The sequence below is a fragment of the Magallana gigas genome, chromosome 7, assembly GCF_963853765.1.
Source record: "Magallana gigas chromosome 7, xbMagGiga1.1, whole genome shotgun sequence".
Taxonomy (NCBI): Eukaryota; Metazoa; Mollusca; class Bivalvia; order Ostreida; family Ostreidae; genus Magallana; species Magallana gigas.
In genome coordinates this window covers 11,045,973-11,066,395 of record NC_088859.1, presented here as the reverse complement: position 1 = coordinate 11,066,395, position 20,423 = coordinate 11,045,973, and the positions used below count along the sequence as shown (strand labels likewise).

General features: G+C 34.7%; 2 protein-coding genes across 4 annotated transcripts; one reads left to right on the top strand and one right to left on the bottom strand.

Annotated features, from left to right (window-relative positions):
- The first annotated feature begins 1,084 nt into the window (after positions 1-1,084).
- On the top strand, positions 1,085-6,488 carry LOC105341691 (cytochrome P450 10). Of its 2 annotated transcripts, XM_011448331.4 has the most exons (12): positions 1,085-1,228; positions 1,404-1,534; positions 1,819-2,013; positions 2,441-2,637; positions 2,963-3,153; positions 3,704-3,924; positions 4,039-4,179; positions 4,504-4,670; positions 5,099-5,177; positions 5,686-5,848; positions 5,961-6,004; positions 6,226-6,488. In XM_011448331.4, the coding sequence occupies exons 2-12, from the start codon at positions 1,415-1,417 to the stop codon at positions 6,334-6,336; spliced, it is 1,629 nt and encodes a 542-aa protein (XP_011446633.3). In that variant the 5' UTR covers positions 1,085-1,228; positions 1,404-1,414; the 3' UTR covers positions 6,337-6,488. The 2 variants fall into 2 exon arrangements, with proteins under 2 accessions (XP_011446633.3, XP_065923167.1); XM_066067095.1 differs by lacking the exon at positions 1,085-1,228 and having other exon boundaries at positions 1,381-1,534.
- Positions 6,489-8,382: 1,894 nt separating this feature from the next.
- Positions 8,383-15,155, bottom strand: LOC105341692 (RING finger and CHY zinc finger domain-containing protein 1). Of its 2 annotated transcripts, XM_066066720.1 has the most exons (9): positions 14,948-15,155; positions 14,740-14,859; positions 13,936-14,054; positions 13,547-13,625; positions 13,310-13,413; positions 13,004-13,033; positions 11,543-11,687; positions 10,603-10,741; positions 8,383-8,675 (listed from the first exon to the last, which is right to left on the bottom strand). In XM_066066720.1, exons 1-9 carry the CDS (start codon positions 15,002-15,004, stop codon positions 8,653-8,655), a joined length of 816 nt encoding a protein of 271 aa, XP_065922792.1. In that variant the 5' UTR covers positions 15,005-15,155; the 3' UTR covers positions 8,383-8,652. The 2 variants fall into 2 exon arrangements, with proteins under 2 accessions (XP_065922792.1, XP_065922791.1); XM_066066719.1 differs by lacking the exon at positions 8,383-8,675 and having other exon boundaries at positions 9,110-10,741.
- Between the last annotated feature and the right edge of the window lie 5,268 nt (positions 15,156-20,423).

Sequence of the window (20,423 nt, the reverse complement as noted above, 5' to 3'; positions counted from 1 at the left end):
CCTAATACATGTATTGGATTAAAAACAAAATATTTTAGGCATTTATGAACTCCCAAAATTAACCAGGTTATCAAAGTTACAACATTCTAATGACATTACAGTATCCGACCCCCTATTAGCTGTTAGAAATATTTGATGCATCAAATCTACAATATTCTTATATTAAAATAGTCTATTTACCTAGAAAAAATTTCAAAAAATATACAGTAATTAATTAATGATTGCACATAAGCCATCTGGTTTTAAATGAAATTATATATTTACCTTCGACCAGCTTTTAAATATTCAGAAATTTTTGCTTGCATCGCAATAGGGAAATGACAGCGTAGTCTACACTTGAAACAAAACTGCTGGGATTTCCAGTCGATTCTTGGTCGAAGCCCTAAGTTCAGGGCCTTGGGGAATTTGATGCAGCCACCATAATAAAATGACCAACACTGCATGTTTTAAACACAGTTTATAATTGGTTTGTTATCAGAACCTGTCAACATGCATTAGGATCAGATGTTTAAGATGTTTATAGAGCAGCAGAATTACAGTCAGCATAGCACAGCTGGTGTATCAATGAGGTGTAACATTGAGTCAGGCATAAATTATAAATAAAGTGAAACACAAAATGCTAACTTTTCTATGTAAAATTTATTAACTCATCTAGAGTCATGCATACTTTGAAAATTTTAGGGGGGGGGGGTGCGCCCTCCACGCCCCCCCCCCCTTAAATCCGCCAGTGCGATTTCTTATAACAAATCAATATATTCAATACAAATCTCCACATACACCATGACCAAATATTGCCTAAACTATCTAAATATATAAAATGGGAATGGCCTTCACCTTTGCATAGAATCGACCAGGGTTCTGTGTGATCACGCACTCCTCTTCGAACACACCTTCCTCAAGGCCCAAGCCGATCAGCGAGCTCGAAATAACAGCGACTTATCTTCTCTCGTCATTCCTACATCATGCAACAACTCCACGGGGTAAATGCGATTTCTTCAATGCTTCACTAAGCTGCACCTGCGTTCCAGATGTGATTTTCATTCACGATTCTCAAATGAATGAAGGTTACTTTATTTTTGCTGTGAAACCACGTGACCTATCCAAACAGTATATAATAGGCTATGAAGCCTTATTTGAATGCGCTATTCTGTGCCATAAGTGCTAAACAGGGTGGAACCCCGTTAGGGTTTTTTTTTAAATTCCAAACTTCGGAAATTTTATAAATAAGGTATGTAATTTTTGCGTTTAGATAAAACTTATTAATAAAGTAATTTAATTTTTCCTTTTTGACAAATTTGCCTACATAATAAGCTAATTCACATTCATATATTAATTATTGCATTGCAATTTATTCATATTAAGTACATGTCACAGTCAGTTTTCCTTGGATAACTTTTAAACAGACCAAAAAACAATGGCAAACAAAGGAACCTCATTCGGCAAAGTTTTGGCCAAATCTTTAGGAGCCCAAAAGCGGGTTCTCTCCACCTCCACCAGACAAGTGGCGGCTCTCTCTGACGTGCTCCCACTGTCGGTAAGACACCACTCAGGGTTTGAACAATAACTCTTCTTGTAAAAGTTGATGTGCTTTGAACAACATTTATTTATTCAAGACTTTGTGCATGAAATTCCACTTTTTATATAATAGAGATATTTGCCTCATGTTTTCTAAAATGAAGGTACTTGCCAAAGTGTTACAAAGGTAAAAAATAATTAAAGTACCGACTTGGCATTACTAGTACATGCTGTTATATTACTTTGATGTGGCGGGGTATCTCGTTCGGTGAATTGTCAGCGAGTTTTGCTTGTCTTTTACAGTGCCCATTAGGATCAACATCGGCACTAATTAATCAACTCCTGGCACCCAAACACACACAACCGGAACCAGCGACAAACCCCCAAACTTCATTGAAGTCTTTCGACAGCGTACCGGGTAGTAAGGGACTGCCCTTTATAGGAACGCTCTTTGACTATATCAAGAAAGACGGATTTCGATTCAACAAAATATTCGAAGTAAGAATTTCCTGATGGTAACGACAATTTTTTCAGTGGGTGACAGCAATTAAATTTATTCCTTCAGTATATGTATTCAAAAGCTAAATCTGTCTTCAATACTTGGAGGCTTTCTTTCCTTCTTGAATATTTGCTTATTATTATTTTTTATTTGCTAAAAAAAAATCACCAGGCTCAAGTAACGGGTAAGATCTTGTGAGAGTTTCTTAGAAACTCCTCCTTAAGATAAACTATGATAACTAACAATAAATCAGCATTGTTAAGACATTGGTCAAACATTTATAATCCTACCAAATATTAGCTCCCACTAAGAAGGTTCACAACTTTGAATTAACGCACGAGCTTGTGTCTTACTTTTGCGTCTAATACTTTTGGACCATGTATGATTAATAGATTTTTGTATATTTTTGTGCACCCTAACCAACAGGCATATAGACAAAGAGCGTTAAAGTACGGGCCAATTTTCAAAGAAAACATCGCAAACCTTTCTACTGTTATCATCTCTGACCCTATTGAGTACAACAAGGTCATCGCAGCAGACGGCAAGACACCAACTCGTCATCCAATGGAGCCATGGCACTACTATCGGGAACAGAAACAACTCGGGCAGGGTCTTGTAGACTTGTAAGCATTATTGTGGAATCATTAGATTTCATGGTGGCTCAATTTTCGTGGAATTCGTGGGTACCTCTCATCCATGAAATAACATCCACCACGAATTGATAAATTAGGGTAATGTGTTTGAAACACATCGGATGTAAAAGTTAGTAGCCGTAATAAAACCGAGTAACCAGTATGCTGTTTACCAACTTTCAATACGTTGGTTTGTCCATAAAATCGTATATTATATTTAATTCAAAATAAAAAAAATAAATGATACAGTGCGTTTATAAAAAGAAAAGCATAATACATTTCTGTCACTTGTTTCACGGAAATGTCTTCTCCCCAGACAGGGTTCTGAATGGTACAAGGTCCGTTCTGTGGCCTCCAAGAAAATGTTGAAGATGAAGGAAGTCCTGGACTTCTGTACAGATATGGATAAAGTGGCTGAAGACTTCATCAGTCATTTAAACATCTTTCGAAACCCACAGAACGAGATAGTAGATCTTGAGAAACAGTTATTCAAATGGTCAATGGAGTGTAAGTCTCTAACACGTTTCTTTTTGATATACATGTACTGCCCATGAAATTTTATCTCAAAGACTTTCGCAGATCTAAATCAACCTCGTTTTTATAAAATTCATATAATACATATTGAATGTTAGGAAACTTAACCTGTACAAAATTTAAAAAGTTTTTTTTGGAATTTTTCAAATTTCTTATGTTAATTTTCAAAATGTAAGGCATTTAAAATCTTAGATAACTCATGCATTACGATTTAAATAACAAAATTATGAACTTATAGTTGAGTAAAATGAGCAAAGTTTTAGATATTTACATATATTTTAGATATTCCATAATAAATTTTTCTCAAACAATGTTGAAAACACAAATGCTGCAAAGACTTTGTTACGTAACTGTTTTTTTTACCTAAGTGAGTTTAATTTCTGTTTTGGCAAAAGAGTTAAACATCTTTTCGTGAAAGGATCATAATCATTTTTTACTTACATTAATCTATTCAATGAAAAAAAACACTTGTTTTTTTTTAACTATAAAATATAAAGTAATATTCTTGTTTTTGCCATTTCAGCCATCGGTACTTTCTTATTTGACTCAAGATTCGGTGCTCTTGGACCGAACCCTCCGAAAGAGACTCAAGACTTTGTGGAGCATCTGCAAGGATTCTTCAAACAAATGCAACCTCTAATGTTCAACTTTCCTTTCTACAAAATCTTCCCCACAAGAACGTGGAAACAGTTCGAGAAGCACGCGGACAATATCTTTAAACTTGGCAGATCTTTCGTAGATAACGTAGGTTCTTCAATATCCCGTCAAGATAATTTCAATACTAAATGTCAAACCAGTGAGTTTAATAGTAATCATTAATATCAATCTTAATCCTTTTATTATGTTGTTCTCGTTCAGAAAGCCATTCAACTCCAACAAAATCCTGTCAAAGAGGGAGAAAAGTCCTCTTTTATAGAATACATGATGAACCAGAAATCCCTCACTCAAAACGAGGCTCTTTCCACAGTGGTAGACATGCTGATCAGCGCCACAGAAACGGTAAACATTTCTAGTACTGTAGATTCCTTATTAAATGCAAGTACATTCCGCTATTCAACCGTTTTCTATCAAATCGCAAGAACATAAAATCGTGAATAACCATTTTTTTTTTATCATAGTTTCATGTAGTTATATATGTCCGAAAAATAAAAGCGAGATTCTAAAATTCACGAGATGTGCTTCGCGCAATTTTGCGCAGATATTAATTCCCCGCGTTAAATTGGGAATCTACAGTATAGAGAGTGTTTGGAATCTAACTGGATGTTCTGAAATGGTGCGGTTTTCTATGTATAGGACATCTATTGAAAGTGTTTTTTTGTGCAGACTTCATCTGCAACCGTGTGGGCGCTGTACAGCTTAGCCAATAATCCAGAGGCACAGGAAAAACTGTATGAAGAAACCAAGCGAGTTCTACCCAACAACGAAACCATCACCCCAGAAAAACTTCCCGAACTTCAATACGTCAGGGCAGTTATGAAAGAGTCCTTCAGGCATGTTATTTAATAACTTATTCTTGAGTCTCTACGTACAGTTTTTTATTATCATGGTCTAAATTTATTATCTTCATTCATACAAATTTCTCTCAAATGTTATCTCGGGAACTGAGAATTTCATCCTGTAATTTCATACATGTTGTTGTCGTTTCGATATAAATACATGAACTACATATATATGCTTTAAAAACATTCATTAGCTGTACATGTACATGAAAGGTTGCATTTGTATTCAAAGTGTTTTTATAATTAGAAAACTATTATAATGACAATGTTTTGTTCATCTACCTAAAACACCGTAATTGCCGGAGAAAAACAAACTACAATGTATGTAAGAAGATGCTTGTAATGATTGACTGATTAATCGTAATTTTATTGGTTAAATACCTATTTCATACCTTTTTGTGATTAATAATTTTTTGTAGACTTTACCCCATCACTTTTGCCACCACCCGATATCTGCGAAAGGACACTGAAATCGCAGGATATCTTATTCCAGCCGGGGTAAGATCTTAGATAATGCACTCAACAATTTCATGTTACTGCGATAAAAAATGTATGGTACACCAAATTCACAATAATGAGCTTAACATAGTTTCACAGTCGATAAACTAGGCCTATCGGCTGTAAGATTACGGACCGTAAACTAAATTAACGATTTCACATCTGTAAACCATAGTTAACGCAATAATCTCTGTTCGGAATTGCGATTGCGAAACATAGTGCATCGATCTGATAAATACAGTTTCACGATTTGTAAACTCTTAACTATAATTAGCATTTTAAAGATAAAAAGAATAGTTAACGAATCGTAACTATAGTTAACCGTTCGAAAACTAAAGTTTACCGTAAAATCTAGTTTAACAACTGCAAAACTATGTTTAGCCTTTTTTTAAATTTGGTGTACCATAATGACATATATATCACATTCCATTATTCCTGTGGCGTTTTTATTTAGACCATGCATGTACTGAATAGCGTCATATATACATACTCTACCCATATTTCACAGACCCATGTTCAAGGACATGTCTATGGAATGTTTCAAGATGAAAAGTATTTCCCTGAACCTGAAAAATTCAAACCCGAGCGCTGGACCAAAGGAACCGCAATGAAACAGGAAGTAAAAGCCATGTCAAACCTGGTTTGGGGTCATGGAGCGCGCATGTGCATAGGCAAGTCACTGTGAAGATTTTTTTTCTCTCCTATAACTCTATTTGAGTCCATTGAGGTTATTGTAGAGTATTTGTCATAAAATACGTGATTTTCTTCATTTTTCTAATCCAGGTCGTAGATTCGCTGAACAGGAATTGCATATTCTGCTGACAAAGGTAATTAGTAAACTTGACATAACATGTTATTTATGTCTCTGGTAAAAAAATCATGTTTTTTTTTTAAGTATTCAAATTTTACTTCAATCTGTTTCATAGTCGATTGCCATTAAAATTGCATACTTTTCATTCAATCAATTTTTATGTTATAAAATAATAATGATATACATGTAGGGGGATCAAACTGACATATCCTAAATTATCAAATTTCCTTTTTCCAGATTGTTCAGAACTTTCGGCTCGAGTACAACCATAGCCCTGTGGGGGCTGTACTGAACACAGTTATGACCCCTGACCAGCCTCTCCGTATCTCTTTTATCCCAAGAAACTAATGGACTACTGCAAACATAAATAGCCAGCTGTGATATCTTCATGCTTCAAAAAAAATTGTTGGATTTACAATACGCCATATTTTGTGCACGCAAATGCTACATGTTTATTTTTTCAATCAACAGTTATAAATATCAAAACGGTTCCTGCAAAATTGTTTCCTTTTATTTTTATTTTACATTCATATCAACTGCATGGTAATAGAATATTAGAATTTGTATAACCACTTAGATATCGATGTCTTTGCAATTCCATCTATCAAAAGAGCTCTAAATTCGAATAGGTTCGGCTTACAAACCAGCCCATAGGTTCCATGTAAAAATCTGAAAACATGCTAAAAAATCTGTCCCTCTATGATTTTTCTAATTTGATTCAATTTGATGGAATTAAATAAAGTTCTGATACTCTATGATATCCAATTTTTTTCCAAAGTTTATTGAGAGAGAAATATCAAGTAGTACGATGTAATTCCGAATCCAGAAGTTCGCTGTACGCTGTCTGACAGCTGTTTCACCTGTACTCGTCGGAATGTTGATTAAACATGTTCATCATGTGCAATGACAATTATGTCAAAATCACAAAATGGAACCAACTGGTGGAAAACATTCTGAGTTCACAAAGCTTCTCCTTCTAGGACTCTATTCAGTGTTGTTGTCTCCAAGAGTGCATGGTCACGATTTTGGTGATTATAATATATTTTGTTAATTATTTTTACAATGCTTTAGTAATACGTTTTTAATGATCAAATCAAAATGTTTGCCGGGGGGCTGTTTTCCGAACACCCCGACCGCCCCCCCCCCCCCCCCCCCACTTCTCTAGACTCGCGCAAGTACCTCTTATACCGAAAACTTTAGTTCATAAATGAGGTCTGCTCGCATGATTCCTCGATCGGATTCGATGCCTGTCGTTGACTATTTTATCATTCAAATAAATCTTACAACGCAGTAACTTACGTAACCCTCGGAAACTTTTCAAACCCCGAAAAATTTGAAAGGAATTCAAATAAGTTAAATCATGAATTTAATTCCTTGCACTCAATCGGTCAATGATATGCATATAACCTCCTTATTTGATATAATAGAATATATCCTATACCAACAGTTGTAAAATGAATGTGTGTATGCATTAATATATCTAAACATTTGAATGGAAATTTCCCAGCACATTATGTAGGTCACCTACTGAAACAAATCGAATCATCGAGGACAGACACCGTGTGTTCAAGACGTCTCCAAACTTTCATATGATTGGATATTACTTTGTATAAAATACAAACTTCTAAGTATGGCCTCTACGACTGTTTATACCATGATTTTATAAATAGCGTGTCTATTCTAAAAGTGGGCAAAATCATATTTTCTCCAGTATATTCACTAAAAAAACCGCGTTGAGAAGAGTTACTCTGTACTAGAAACTGTTATAAACATATGTAGGGGTGTCGACGTACAGAGGCTTGTGGGCAAGATTTTAAGATCAGAATCATCAAACTTTACATAATTCTGAGCATTGCATTATGTCACATTATATTCATTTCTAAAGTTAATACGGTTTAATCATTTTCCAAGACATCCGGTGAATGTTGCAAACAAATTAAAAAATTCCATTTCTTGTGACGGGGGGGGGGGGGGTTAAAGGGGAAAGGCAAGGCAGAAAAGAAAGACATAGTAGTAACTTTTATGAGTACTTAGGCGTCGAAACTTGGGGGGGGGGGGGGCTAACGATGGGCATACCCCCCTCCCCCCCCCCCACCAACATTTTATTTTGCAGTCAGACATAACTATTTTTTTGCTTGTAAAGATTTCTGATGTCTAGCCCCCCCCCCCCTTCAATTTTCTTCCGACGCCACTGTAACGCCATAGTCAATGGTATACTCTGCTATTAGTAATGCACTAGTAAGATTCATGTTTACTTACGGGCACCTGCCTTTGAGACCATTATCCACAACCTACTATTTGGTCATGGAGTCTTTGGCAAGTCACATCAGAAAATGTTTACGCACTTACGGAGTTCAATACAATAAACACTCATTTAAAACAACACAATTTAACATCTTATGTTTTAATTTTGCTCAAAGATTTGCTGTAAAAAGAAGTTACTTCATTAATTTTTACAAATCCCCCAATGTACCAGTTTGTTGTCAGGAAAATATCCTACATTTTGATTAAAAATCATACAACTTATGAAGTAGATAAATACGTCTTTCAAATGTCCATGTTTTCAGTTTGTATAAGAGTACCCCGGTACTCAGAACAACCACAGCCCTGTGGGAGCTATGCTGAATACAGGTATGTCCCTTGACCAACCTCTATGCATCTCCTTTATCCAAAGAAATTAAGAAGGCCTGCAAAATCAATGTTAAAAAACAAATTTGAGTAGCAAATACATATATACACCAGTAAACATATATTTGTCAACTGTAGAAATTCAAATAAGAAATACAATTTCTCTAAATTGGTTTTTTCTCTCGCTTTAAAACACTTGCCCTTTCACTGGTTTTTATTCAGATAAATGATTGCCAAAAAAGTTTTATCTCCATCAAAACTTAACACCCCCCCCCCCAAAAAAAGCAAAAAAACATTGATTTCACACATTTATCTTTAACATTATGAATAGCAAAGCTTTAACAATATGAACTTTTAAAATTGTGACATAAATTACTTGTCTTTATAAATGCTATTTTATTGGCAAAATAAAAGTACACATAACCATTTAAAATACAAGCATAACATGAACACTTCATATCAATAATATAGACACTCGGAATCAATTGCTTAGCTCATTAGTGTGAAAAAAATCTGTGATTTTCTATCTACTTGTCTTGCCAGGACTAGAATCTTTGTCAATTACAACTCAATGACTTAGAAATGTAGTCTGTATCACAGTACAAATTTTGTTCTGGAATCAAACCTATCAAACTAATTCTTAAGGTGGTATGGGACATCTACCAATATTAATATGGCCATAGATTAAAGTACATGTAATTGAAATACTTTCACCTGTTTAGAATTTTCAAATTTTACAACATTTAACGAAAAAATAGCTTTTAAAAATATTTGGAGAGTTAAAAATTGTAAAACCTCCGATGGGATTCGAACTCATGACTTACAGGTTCATAGTAAACCCTTTAACCCACTGCGCTACGGTGATAGGTGACATTATTGGGAAAGAAACTACTTAAATAACTTCTTTTGGTTTTATTGTTTATTTCGATAAACAATACGTCACAACATCGAAGTGTCCCATACCACCTTAATATGACAAGCATACATTGAGATTCAATGGCAATCCCCAATGTGTACTTGCAACAAACAGAAGTATACATGTATACATATTGAATATATACTAAATAATAGTTGATATACAGTATATCCGGTAATTTTTTAAATGATATAAATTTCATTTTTTCGCAATCATTTTTACTCCCAAATGCGCAAAAATCATAATATCTTTACATAGGAAACTTTTGAAATCTCATAAAATGACTGACATATTTTAAAACATGTTCCTCATTTGTTGCAAATTTTGTGATATACAAAAAAAAACCCTCGAATATACAATAGTCCATTATCACTGGAAAACTTGATTCTGTGTACTGTCATGTACAGGTTACTCTTCACCGATATCTAGAGACATGATAAATACCATCATATACACATATAAAACAAAAGATATAAATCAATACTCCGTGATCTCTAACCAGTAACTGGCTCTGAGTATTGTCACATACAGATGTTAAAAAAACACAACTATTAACTGCCCAAGTTGAAAAATTAAACAACTTCAAAAAACATGGTACATTTATATATCAAAATTTCAAATATTTTCCACAATAAAAAGGGAAGATTGGTATATCTTGTTTCACAAACCATTCCATACCAAAGTAAGGAGTTTGAAACCTGGAGAAAAAGCTCCACATATGATAAAGGCAATTTTAGAAAATAAATGCACTATTTGAAAATTCAAAAAAGAAAACCAAAACAAACCAGAACACATGTATTACTGGCAGAAAAAATTTGGAAAATTTAATACAACGCAATAATAACAAATACAAGAACATGCTTAGCTACACCACTTAAATATCTGTCATGCAATTTATCTCTTTTATTTTGAAGTATTACTGGCAGAGCTACCGGTAAAATTCCCTGCATGTGCCCCAGAGATCTCTAGATCACTGACTAGTTCAGTTAGATTAGAGCCTCTTGCAGCGTTATTTGAGGATGCCGAGGGGTTACTCTCTGCCTGATCATTTATTGAAGTTTCTGTTGTACCTTGGGTGGTGCTAGCGTTCACGCCTGGGGGTGTACACTCACTCCCCTCTGCACCCTCCGGTTCCTGGGTACGACAGGTATTGTACGACCCGCACTGCTGACATTTCAGACCAAGCACATGGAACAGTACACGACTCTCCTATACAAAAATATTTTCAATTTCATTTTTTAATGTCTACTCAACATGTATTTTTTTAAAAATATCCACTCATTTACAGTATATGTCTATAAAAATCATTTAAGGTCAGACGACACGTTCCTAAATTTTAGATAACTTTTTCCAGGAATTTGTTAATGGTTTACTGTTACTTTGATAAGCTTTCTTGCAAAAAATTAGGGTACCTTTCCAGGCATTTCTGCAAAATACTAGAGTATGCAATATCCTATGGATCTTCTTGAAAATACACTTGGAATGTTGATATAAAGATAAATACATCTACAACACAGCAAAATTCACTATAATAGAACAAAATCTCCGCCGGGTCGGGGCTTTGAACTCACGACCTCGAGAGCCTATACGCTATTGGCCACGATTCTAACCACTCAACCATCTAGACATATAACCAAAGTCAAGTAAATTTTGATCATTTTTAAAGTAATTATAAAATTAATATTTTTTTTGGAACTCTTTTTTACGAGGAGATACAAAAAAGATTTTTGAGGAACGTGTTGTCTGACCTTAACAGGAGAGGAAGACTTAATTGCTAAGGTATATGCTGGAAACAAATTCAACATGTACAGTTCTATATTTGGTGATAAATTGACTTTCCAACAGGTAAGCAAAAGAATTTGATTTATTTTTTTTTTCTGAATGTACTCACTTATCTACATATATCCATAAATTGTGGCAATGTACTTGATTTAGCAAAAGCTGCTTTTTGCCAAAGAGAAATAACAGTAAAATGTAAACATTAATCCTATGTTTATATAAATATTTTACCTCATGGCAATCTTTACAAAGAATCTGGACATAGTAATTTTGGTACTCCTCGGGCATCGGACACTGGGAAACCTCCTCATCAACATTCTGCCAGACCTCCTTCATGTCCAACATTGACTGACCACAGATAGGGCATGCATAGTTACTGTAAAATAAAGTCAGATTCACAAATCAAAACACACATTGACCACAGATAGGGCATGCATAGTTACTGTAAAATAAAGTCAGATTCACAAATCAAAACACACATTGACCACAGATAGGGCATGCATAGTTACTGTAAAATAAAGTCAGATTCACAAATCATAACACACATTGACTGACCACAGATAGGGCCAGATAGTTAGTGTAAAATAAAGTCAGATTCACAAATCAAAACACACATTGACCACGGATAGGGCATGCATAGTTACCGTAAAATAAAGTCAGATTCACAAATCAAAACACACATTGACCACGGATAGGGCACGCATAATTACTGTAAAATAAAGTCAGATTTACAAATCAAAACACACATTGACCACGGATAGGGCACGCATAATTACTGTAAAATAAAGTCAGATTTACAAATCAAAACACACATTGACCACGGATAGGGCACGCATAATTACTGTAAAATAAAGTCAGATTCACAAATCAAAACACACATTGACCACGGATAGGGCACGCATAAATACTGTAAAATAAAGTCAGATTTACAAATCAAAACACACATTGACTGACCACAGATAGGGCCAGATAGTTACTGTAAAATAAAGTCAGATTCACAAATCATAACACACATTGACTGACCCCAGATAGGGCATGCATAGTTACTGTAAAATAAAGTCAGATTCACAAATCAAAACACACATTGACCACAGATAGGGCATGCATAGTTACTGTAAAATAAAGTCAGAATCACAAATCAAAACACACATTGACTGACCACAGATAGGGCCAGATAGTTAGTGTAAAATAAAGTCAGATTCACAAATTATAACACAATAAATGACTTTATAACTTATACACTGTTGATTAGTTATTGACTGACCACAGATAGGGCCAGATAGTTACTGTAAAATAAAGTCAGATTCACAAATCATAACACAAAAGTGACTTTACAACTTTTACACTGTTGATTTCTTTTTGACTGACCACAGATAGGGCAGGCATAGTTAGTAAAGTCTAATTCAGAACAAAAAATGACATTATAACTTATATACTGTTGATTCCTTATTTTACAGGGGTATCTAGTTCTGTCATTCAGCTGTTTTGCATCAAATTGTGAGATTATAAAACTGTTTCAAGATAAATTGATCATAATTTCATATAGTTCATGTTGGTCTGAATAATGAAAGTGGGATTTTAAAATCTGTGATATGTACTTTTGAAATCTACAGTATATAGTATCTCTTCACCAAATGCACACTTTTCAGATGTTTGGATTATCAGTACAGATAACGAATATGTTATGCTTACCCAGTCTTGAGCATATCTTTGAAACACTTGCTGAAAAAAAAAATCATCAACATTTCTTTATAAGTGCCTTATGCATGCTATAAAGAGTGTAAGAAAATAATTTTTTTATGATAAGTTGGAAATTGGAAAACAAAACTTGAAAATGAGCACTGGTAATCTAGAGGTTTTTTTCTGTGCTTGGGAAGACAAAGATTTAAAAATTTATCAGTTTTACATCTATTTGGAAACAAGAAAACAAAATTTCCTTTAAATAGTGATAGTTTGCTGTCTACTTCAGTAGAAAATTGAGTGAATTATGACTCTTACTAGTGAATTAGATGACCACAGGGTGGAATATGGGCAGCAATTCTGGATGTGTGAAGATCCTCCAGACACACCGGACAGTTTGAGTGAGACGATTTCTCAATACACTGTTAAGAACGAAAACAGAGCAGTTCATGTAACACAGGCCACAGAGTTAATGAATCGACAACTCAAACAGAAGTACTTATAGTAAGGTTTGGTATCAATATGATCAGAGATAAAATGAGTGAAATCCCTCACCTTGTGATTATCTTTCATGGAAATTGATAGACATACATCACAAACATCACAGTGGTAAAAGTTTTCCCTCCCTCCAACTCTATGGATTCAAATACATAAAGTTTAAACCAGTCAGAATTTATTATAATCAGACAATCATTATTTAAAACTGTATACAAAGACAAATCAACATTCATATAACTAAATGCACTGCTTAATAATAAATTCGTAATACATATGTAATTATTCCTTCATGATAATTTTTAGATTTATATTAAAAAAATAATTTCATACTATAAGACATCTACTATAAAAGGGTAAAAGTATTACTTTTCAGTAATATTCTGTGTTTAATATAATTTTTTTTAAATTTTAACTTTTGATCACGACTAATCCAACAGAAGTTCTACCTGCAGAGGCCACATCCATCACAATGAAACTGCTGCTTGTCCTCGTCGTCATAGAGACGGCAGATCTCACAGAAGTAATTCCCAAACTTTGTACCACATTCCTCACAGGAACCTTGCACCTGAAACAGGTGTCAATAATTATTACTGATTTATAGCCTACATATTCTTTAGAATTATTCTATTTTAAATGCTTTTATGTAAAATTGTAACCATTCCCTATTCTCACCCAACCGACAGTGGTTCTGATATTATAACTGAACATGGTAAAATACACTTGCTTCTACATTACTTTCTGTTTTTTACTTTCACAAATAACACCTGCCCTGTTTTCTCTGGATCATTGATTTCTTTCATATGTCAAATTGAAATAGACCTCTCACCCCTCTGCTACAATAAAAATTGTTGGTCTCCTTGGCCTCCAGTGTTATGAATTATATCATGTATATATAATTTTATTTAATGAAACAATCTCATATTTTAACTTGATCTTAAAACCAAAGTTCCTGCCAGGTTAGATATTTGGGTCATATTAAATGCACTGAATGAATTAATTCTTGTTATTGCTAAGTAATGGTATCCTCCAAGATAATAGTGGCTACACTGAGCAAGATAGCTGCTACAATTTTAAATGCAACCACAAAGCATGTTTAGCAGAGCGGTTTCTCAACAAATGCTTGCAAAACTTTATTAAACAGGTATAGGGAATTTTGCTAAACGTTCTCAGGCACTTGCTCTGCTGAACACGCCTCTGGTGAACTGATACATTTGTCTAATGAAAGCCTGTTATTTCACACGTTTACTTACCTGTTGAACTCTATTACAGGTAAGACAATGTACCTGCATCACCTTCTTCCTAGTAAGTTCATGGTTCTCTTCGTCATCGTGGCACACTCGACAGGTATAAGTCTTATTGCAGCATGGAGCCTGGGAAAGGAATAGAGAATTACTAATGCACAAAATACTGAGGACATTCGAGACATAACCTGATAACGTTAATGTAACACTCCCTTACGATTAGTGCACATTTTCTTTTGTAGTGTTCACATCCGTATTTCTCGACCTTATCCATAATAATGTGTTAAGTTTATTAGTATATCAACATATCGATGTACTGAAACTGATTTAAATATGACGTTATCAGGGAAAAGTTGGACAAATCGGTGGAACTTTCCGCAGCTAAACTGGTTCACTTTTATTTTTTGTGGGTACTACTTTAATGTCAAGATAGATCGTACAAAGGTCGGCTCGTATGGTAATTCTATAAATTATGCACATGCCGTTGTTTTAATGTTGTAGAAAGAGATTTGACACGTAATCGTGCAAAATTGCATGTTTAATAAAGTTTCTTGAAGCCGTGGGTATAGCATTTTTCCCTTAGAGAGGTTCACTTCTTACCCCCCCCCCCCCTCACTGTCCAAAGGAATGCAAGGGGGGGGGGGGGGGGGGGAGAGATCTATTCAATGAATGCTGACAGAAGTCGTTCACTTTAAACCATAGGGGTCAGAACCTCCCCCCAACTTCTTTTTCAAATTTAGACCTAACCATTCGGCACATAGCATCATAGAGAGTTCAGCCCCCCCCCCCCCCCCCAATTTTTCTCGCAGGAAAGGATAATAAGATAATTGTTCCTAAATTTACCTTGAAAAGATGGAAATATTGAGATGTTGGAGTCATAGAAATACTAGCCCCCCCCCCCCCCCCCCCCCCCCCCCCGGATTTAGGAAAGAAATTTTTGGCTGGTAAGAATTTTTTTTAGGAACTATAGGTATACTCCTTTACTCCTTCCCCCCCCCCCCCCTTTTTTTTTTTTGCTTTTCAAGATTTCTGAGGATTAGTCTAGCCCCCCCCCCCCACTTTCAATTTGCTTCCGACGCCACTGTAAACTATGATATATTGAAACAATTTTTACGAAGAGTTTCACAATTCAAGAAACTATGTTTATAAGATCATCAAACTATGCTGTGCATTCGTTAATGTCTTAAATTGATTTTAAAGTTGTGTACAGGCGTCTGCAGAGTGGTCTTGCCAACGCTGGGCCCGTTTAAGGCAGGGATCCAGTTGGCAGAGTAAAGTCGAACACCGTTTTTGACTTAAGTTTAATCTTTTAAAAAGAACTCTTTTAAGTGTACAGTCCTTCGCCGGTGCGCGCAATTAATTACATGTACACTAACAGAGTTCGACAATACTTGGTCAACCGAGGGATGAACTATATTGGAAGAAGAAGTTATATCATTAAAGATAATAAATCTGTTTCTAAATCGTTCACTGTGACTTTAAACTTAATTTAAATCTTTATTACTGCATATATATCTATAGCTGTATGATAAAACAACAAACACAGTTTTTATCGAAAACAATTTTGATACTCATTATAGTTTCTTGGAAAATAGTGCATCTTCGATGCAAATGCAGATACCCAATGCACGGAACTAGAGAGCCCCCTCCCCTTATAAAGTTAAACTTATCAAATTCACATAGTAAAAGAAAATAACAAAAATGGCACGGGACTCCCCCAAACCATTGAAACAAAATTATCCCTCGGACTCCCTATTGTTACCGGTAAACTAGCTGTGTTTCACAAATAATATAATGTCAATCTTAACACAGTTTTTTGTGAAATCGGCACATTACTTATAAATGTCTATAAACTATTGTTCAAAAACCATAAACTGTGATTAACCTTCACTTGTCAAAGTTTAGAGGATTTTGGGGAAATATATGCATATGTGAAGCATATATTGAGGCATTAACTATGTTTCGTAGTGATGTGAAACATAGATTTACATCGTTTAATATACAAAGTAGTTTACCGTTTATAATCAATATACTGTAATTTACAGTTTGTTATATCTATATATACTTTGCTGTTCGTAAACTATACATGTAGTTTACAGTTTATCAATGTAGATTAATAACTGTTATACTAAATATGTAAAGCTCATTATAGTGAATTTGACGTACCATTCCTTTACTGCTAACCTGAAAATTATTAGGGGAGTCCAACATTTCCCCCACCTATCCTCTTGATCTGCTCACGTAATCTCTGAATTTCAAAGGGAATCAATTGGTTTGAAATTCATGTATTCTAAATAAGAAAGATGAAGAGCATGCGTGAATAAGTGTAAAAGGTGTGTTTATTATACCCGCACTTTCTAAAGAAAGTTCAGGTATATTGTTGTTACCCTGTTCCGTCCGTCCGTCCGTCCGTCCGTCCGTCCGTCTGTCACGTTTTACTTTCTCAAACTGCTCTTACATCTTATAAACCAGCAAACTGAACTCTTGGAGTTTGATTTGGGGTATCATGTTGTTTTGTAAAAAGGTTTTAAAAATTCTCTGTTAGTCCTGGGGGTCAAATAATTGGTAAAAAATGACGTTTTTTCACAAAAAACCTTCTTCCTCGAACTCCTCCTACATTTTCAACAGTAGACAAATCATCTTTTGGAATATGTTTTAGGGTATCCTATAGATGCGCAATAAGGTTTCGGAATTTTCAATTTTGTCCTGGGGGTCATTTAATGGCTGAAAAATGACGTTTTTTTACAAAAAAACTGGTTTCAAAAACGTCACTTTTTTTTGGCAGTAGCCAAATGATCTTCTAGAATATGATTGGGGGTGTCATTTTGAAAAGTGATCAGGTTCCAGAATTTTTTTTTTTATTAAGGGGATCAGTGGGCAACAAAAAATGACGTTTTTTGGCCAAAAAAATATGGTTCCCAGAACTCCTCTTACAACTTTTGGAGTAGCTACGTCATCTCTTGGGATATAATTGGGGCTGTCCTATAGATGTGCAATAAGGTTTTAAAAATTTAAATTTCATCCAGGGAGTCAAATAGTAGCAGAAAATTGACGTTTATTACTAAAAAACAAAACATTGATCCAAGAGCTCCTCTTATGATTTAATGGATAGACAATCATATCTTGGGATATGATAGGGACTGTTATATAGATATGCAGTAAGGTTTTAAAAATTTAAATTTCATCCAGGGAGTCAAAAAGTAGCAGAAAATTGACGTTTATCACTTAAAAAAAACATAGATCCTAGAAATCCTTTTATGATTTAATGGATAGACACATCATATCTTGGGATATGATAGGAACTGTTCCATAGATGTGCATTACGGTTTTGAAAAATTAAATTTAACCCTGAGGCCCATTACCTACTGGTACATACCTTTTGATGCCCTTTATGGATCAAGAATATATATGGTTTAGGGGTGGGGATCTCAACCGTTTTCGAGATATTCGTGCACTTCCTGTTCAAGGAGGGTCATGACCACCCCCAGGGCCCATGACCTACATACCGTTTGATGCCCCTTGACACAAGGAACAAGAATATATATGGTTTAAGGGTGGGGATCTCAACTGTTTTGAAGATATTAAGGGACTTGCTGTTTGAGGGGGTCAGGACCACCCACAGGGCCCATGACCTACATAACATTTGATGCCCCTTGACATCAGAAACATGAATATATATGGTTTAGGGGTCATGATTATAACAGTTTCTGAGATATATAGTAATTTCAAATTCCTGGGGGGTGGGGATGACCCCAGGGGTCAGATCTAATAAACCCTATATATTGCCAGTAACAGCCAATATATGATTATGAAAACCCTATATTATTATCTTTGTCCGTTTTCAAGTTACCATTTACATGTACAATAGAGTCTACGATTCTTCCTACAAGGTTCAATGTTAGACCCCACACCCTTTTGACACCCCCCTCCCCCGAAAAGTGGTTGTCTAACCCAAAATGAGAAAAATCAAACCAGGGTGCACAACTAGATATGCAGGCCTATCAAATCCTAGAGTTTTGTACAATTCTGTTCAGCCATCTCTAAGAAACAAGTTCAGAGCAGGAAAGAAGAAAAAGAAGATGAAGAATAATAATACATGTATTAAGAACCGTACAAAAACAATAAGTCTTCAAATTTCATTCGGGAAACTTAATAATAAAGATTAAATAGAGATAGGATCATCAAACATCAATAATTTAAAGATAATTGACAATTTCTGATTCTAAGGGGGTCAGGATGACCCCTTAGGGTCATGACTTACATGCCATAATGATCTGATGCGCCTGCATGACCTAACAAGGAATAATATCTTTGGATTAAGGTGGGGATGGTTTTTATGATATTTAATTATATCAGGAAGAGCATTTGGGATCATGACCTACATACCATCTTAAATGCCTTGAACAAAGAAACAATAATATAATATGTACATGATATATGATCGATCAATTTAAGAACACAGATATAGATCAATCATCTTTTTTGTAATACTTCCTATGTATATATACATGTATATGTATTAGTTTTTGTTTTGTTCTATACTATTCATGTTCATGACTCTACTATGGCTTAGTCTTATTTTAAATTACATTAAAAAATTGTCAAATATATGACTTGGAACCCCCACTCCCAAACAAACTCAAATATAAACTGTTCTCCCCCCCCCCCCCCCCCTCCCTTGTCGAATGATCTATCAAAATCAAAATATAATTTGGGTGTCTAAAAACTTACATAAACTGGTAAAAAATGTTATTCTTAAAAAAATTATATTACACCTTGCATAATTGACAAATGATCTATTGAGTTATGATCAGAGGTCATATTTCTACCTTGGGATCAATAAGTAGTATTCATTGACAAGTTAAAATTAATAACAATAAATTATTCAAATTATAAATGTTTATATCCACAGTCACCCCCCCCCCCACCCCCCAATCTAATCTGGTTAAAAAGATTCAGTCTTCTTAATACATTCTTACATGTGTACAGAAGCACATTTTAAATCATTTCTTGATTGCTTTTTCTCTTGTGATTAACATTTTGGATTAACAAAATGTTATATGCATCACTTCCATGTGTATGAATCGCCTATTTGGGGCAATTGTAAAGTTTCTAAAACAAAGCAGTGACATATCATTAGGCTAGGAATTCCCCGGCACATGGATCAAACACTACTGTATAACATATGAATAAGATAAAATACATTGTTATGGGGGTTGGGGGGTTAAAGACAACACCTGGGGGTCATTAATGTACTTTACACCATTTGATGCATCATGCATGCATAATGACATTAGAAGATATTTTGTATTTTCCTGTTTCGTGGGGTCAGAACAGTCCCATAAGGTCATGACCTACATTGTATTTGATGCATTATAATACATTAGGAAAGAAATACTCCTTCCTTCCTATTATAACTCATATAAAAATGATAAGTGTCTACACCTACTTACAATGTAATACACAAATTTAATAAGAAATTGTTTATACAGGGTCAATATGGGGTCAACTCAATAGTGCATGATCATGCAGTCTGACAAATGAAAAAAATAACTTTTGCAACTAAAATGACAGAAACTTTACAAATGCGATAGGATAGGTAACGATGATAAGCTTATTTAAATATTAAAAGATGATGATACAGTATATGCTGTCAAAGGGAGATCACATTTAGAAAGTGAAAGTAGAACTTA

Excerpts from the sequence above, each read along its gene's own strand:
- LOC105341692 (XM_066066719.1), bottom strand. The coding sequence starts at position 15,004 with ATGGATAAGGTCGAGAAATACGGATGTGAACACTACAAAAGAAAATGT. Across the intron at positions 14,860-14,947 it reads AAAGAAAATGTGCACTAATC|GCTCCATGCTGCAATAAGAC; the intron begins GTAAGGGAGTGT and ends TTCCTTTCCCAG. Across the intron at positions 11,688-13,003 it reads AAAGATATGCTCAAGACTGG|TAACTATGCATGCCCTATCT; the intron begins GTAAGCATAACA and ends TTTATTTTACAG.
- LOC105341691 (XM_011448331.4), top strand. The coding sequence starts at position 1,415 with ATGGCAAACAAAGGAACCTCATTCGGCAAAGTTTTGGCCAAATCTTTA. Across the intron at positions 5,178-5,685 it reads GATATCTTATTCCAGCCGGG|ACCCATGTTCAAGGACATGT; the intron begins GTAAGATCTTAG and ends CATATTTCACAG. Across the intron at positions 5,849-5,960 it reads TGGAGCGCGCATGTGCATAG|GTCGTAGATTCGCTGAACAG; the intron begins GCAAGTCACTGT and ends TTTCTAATCCAG.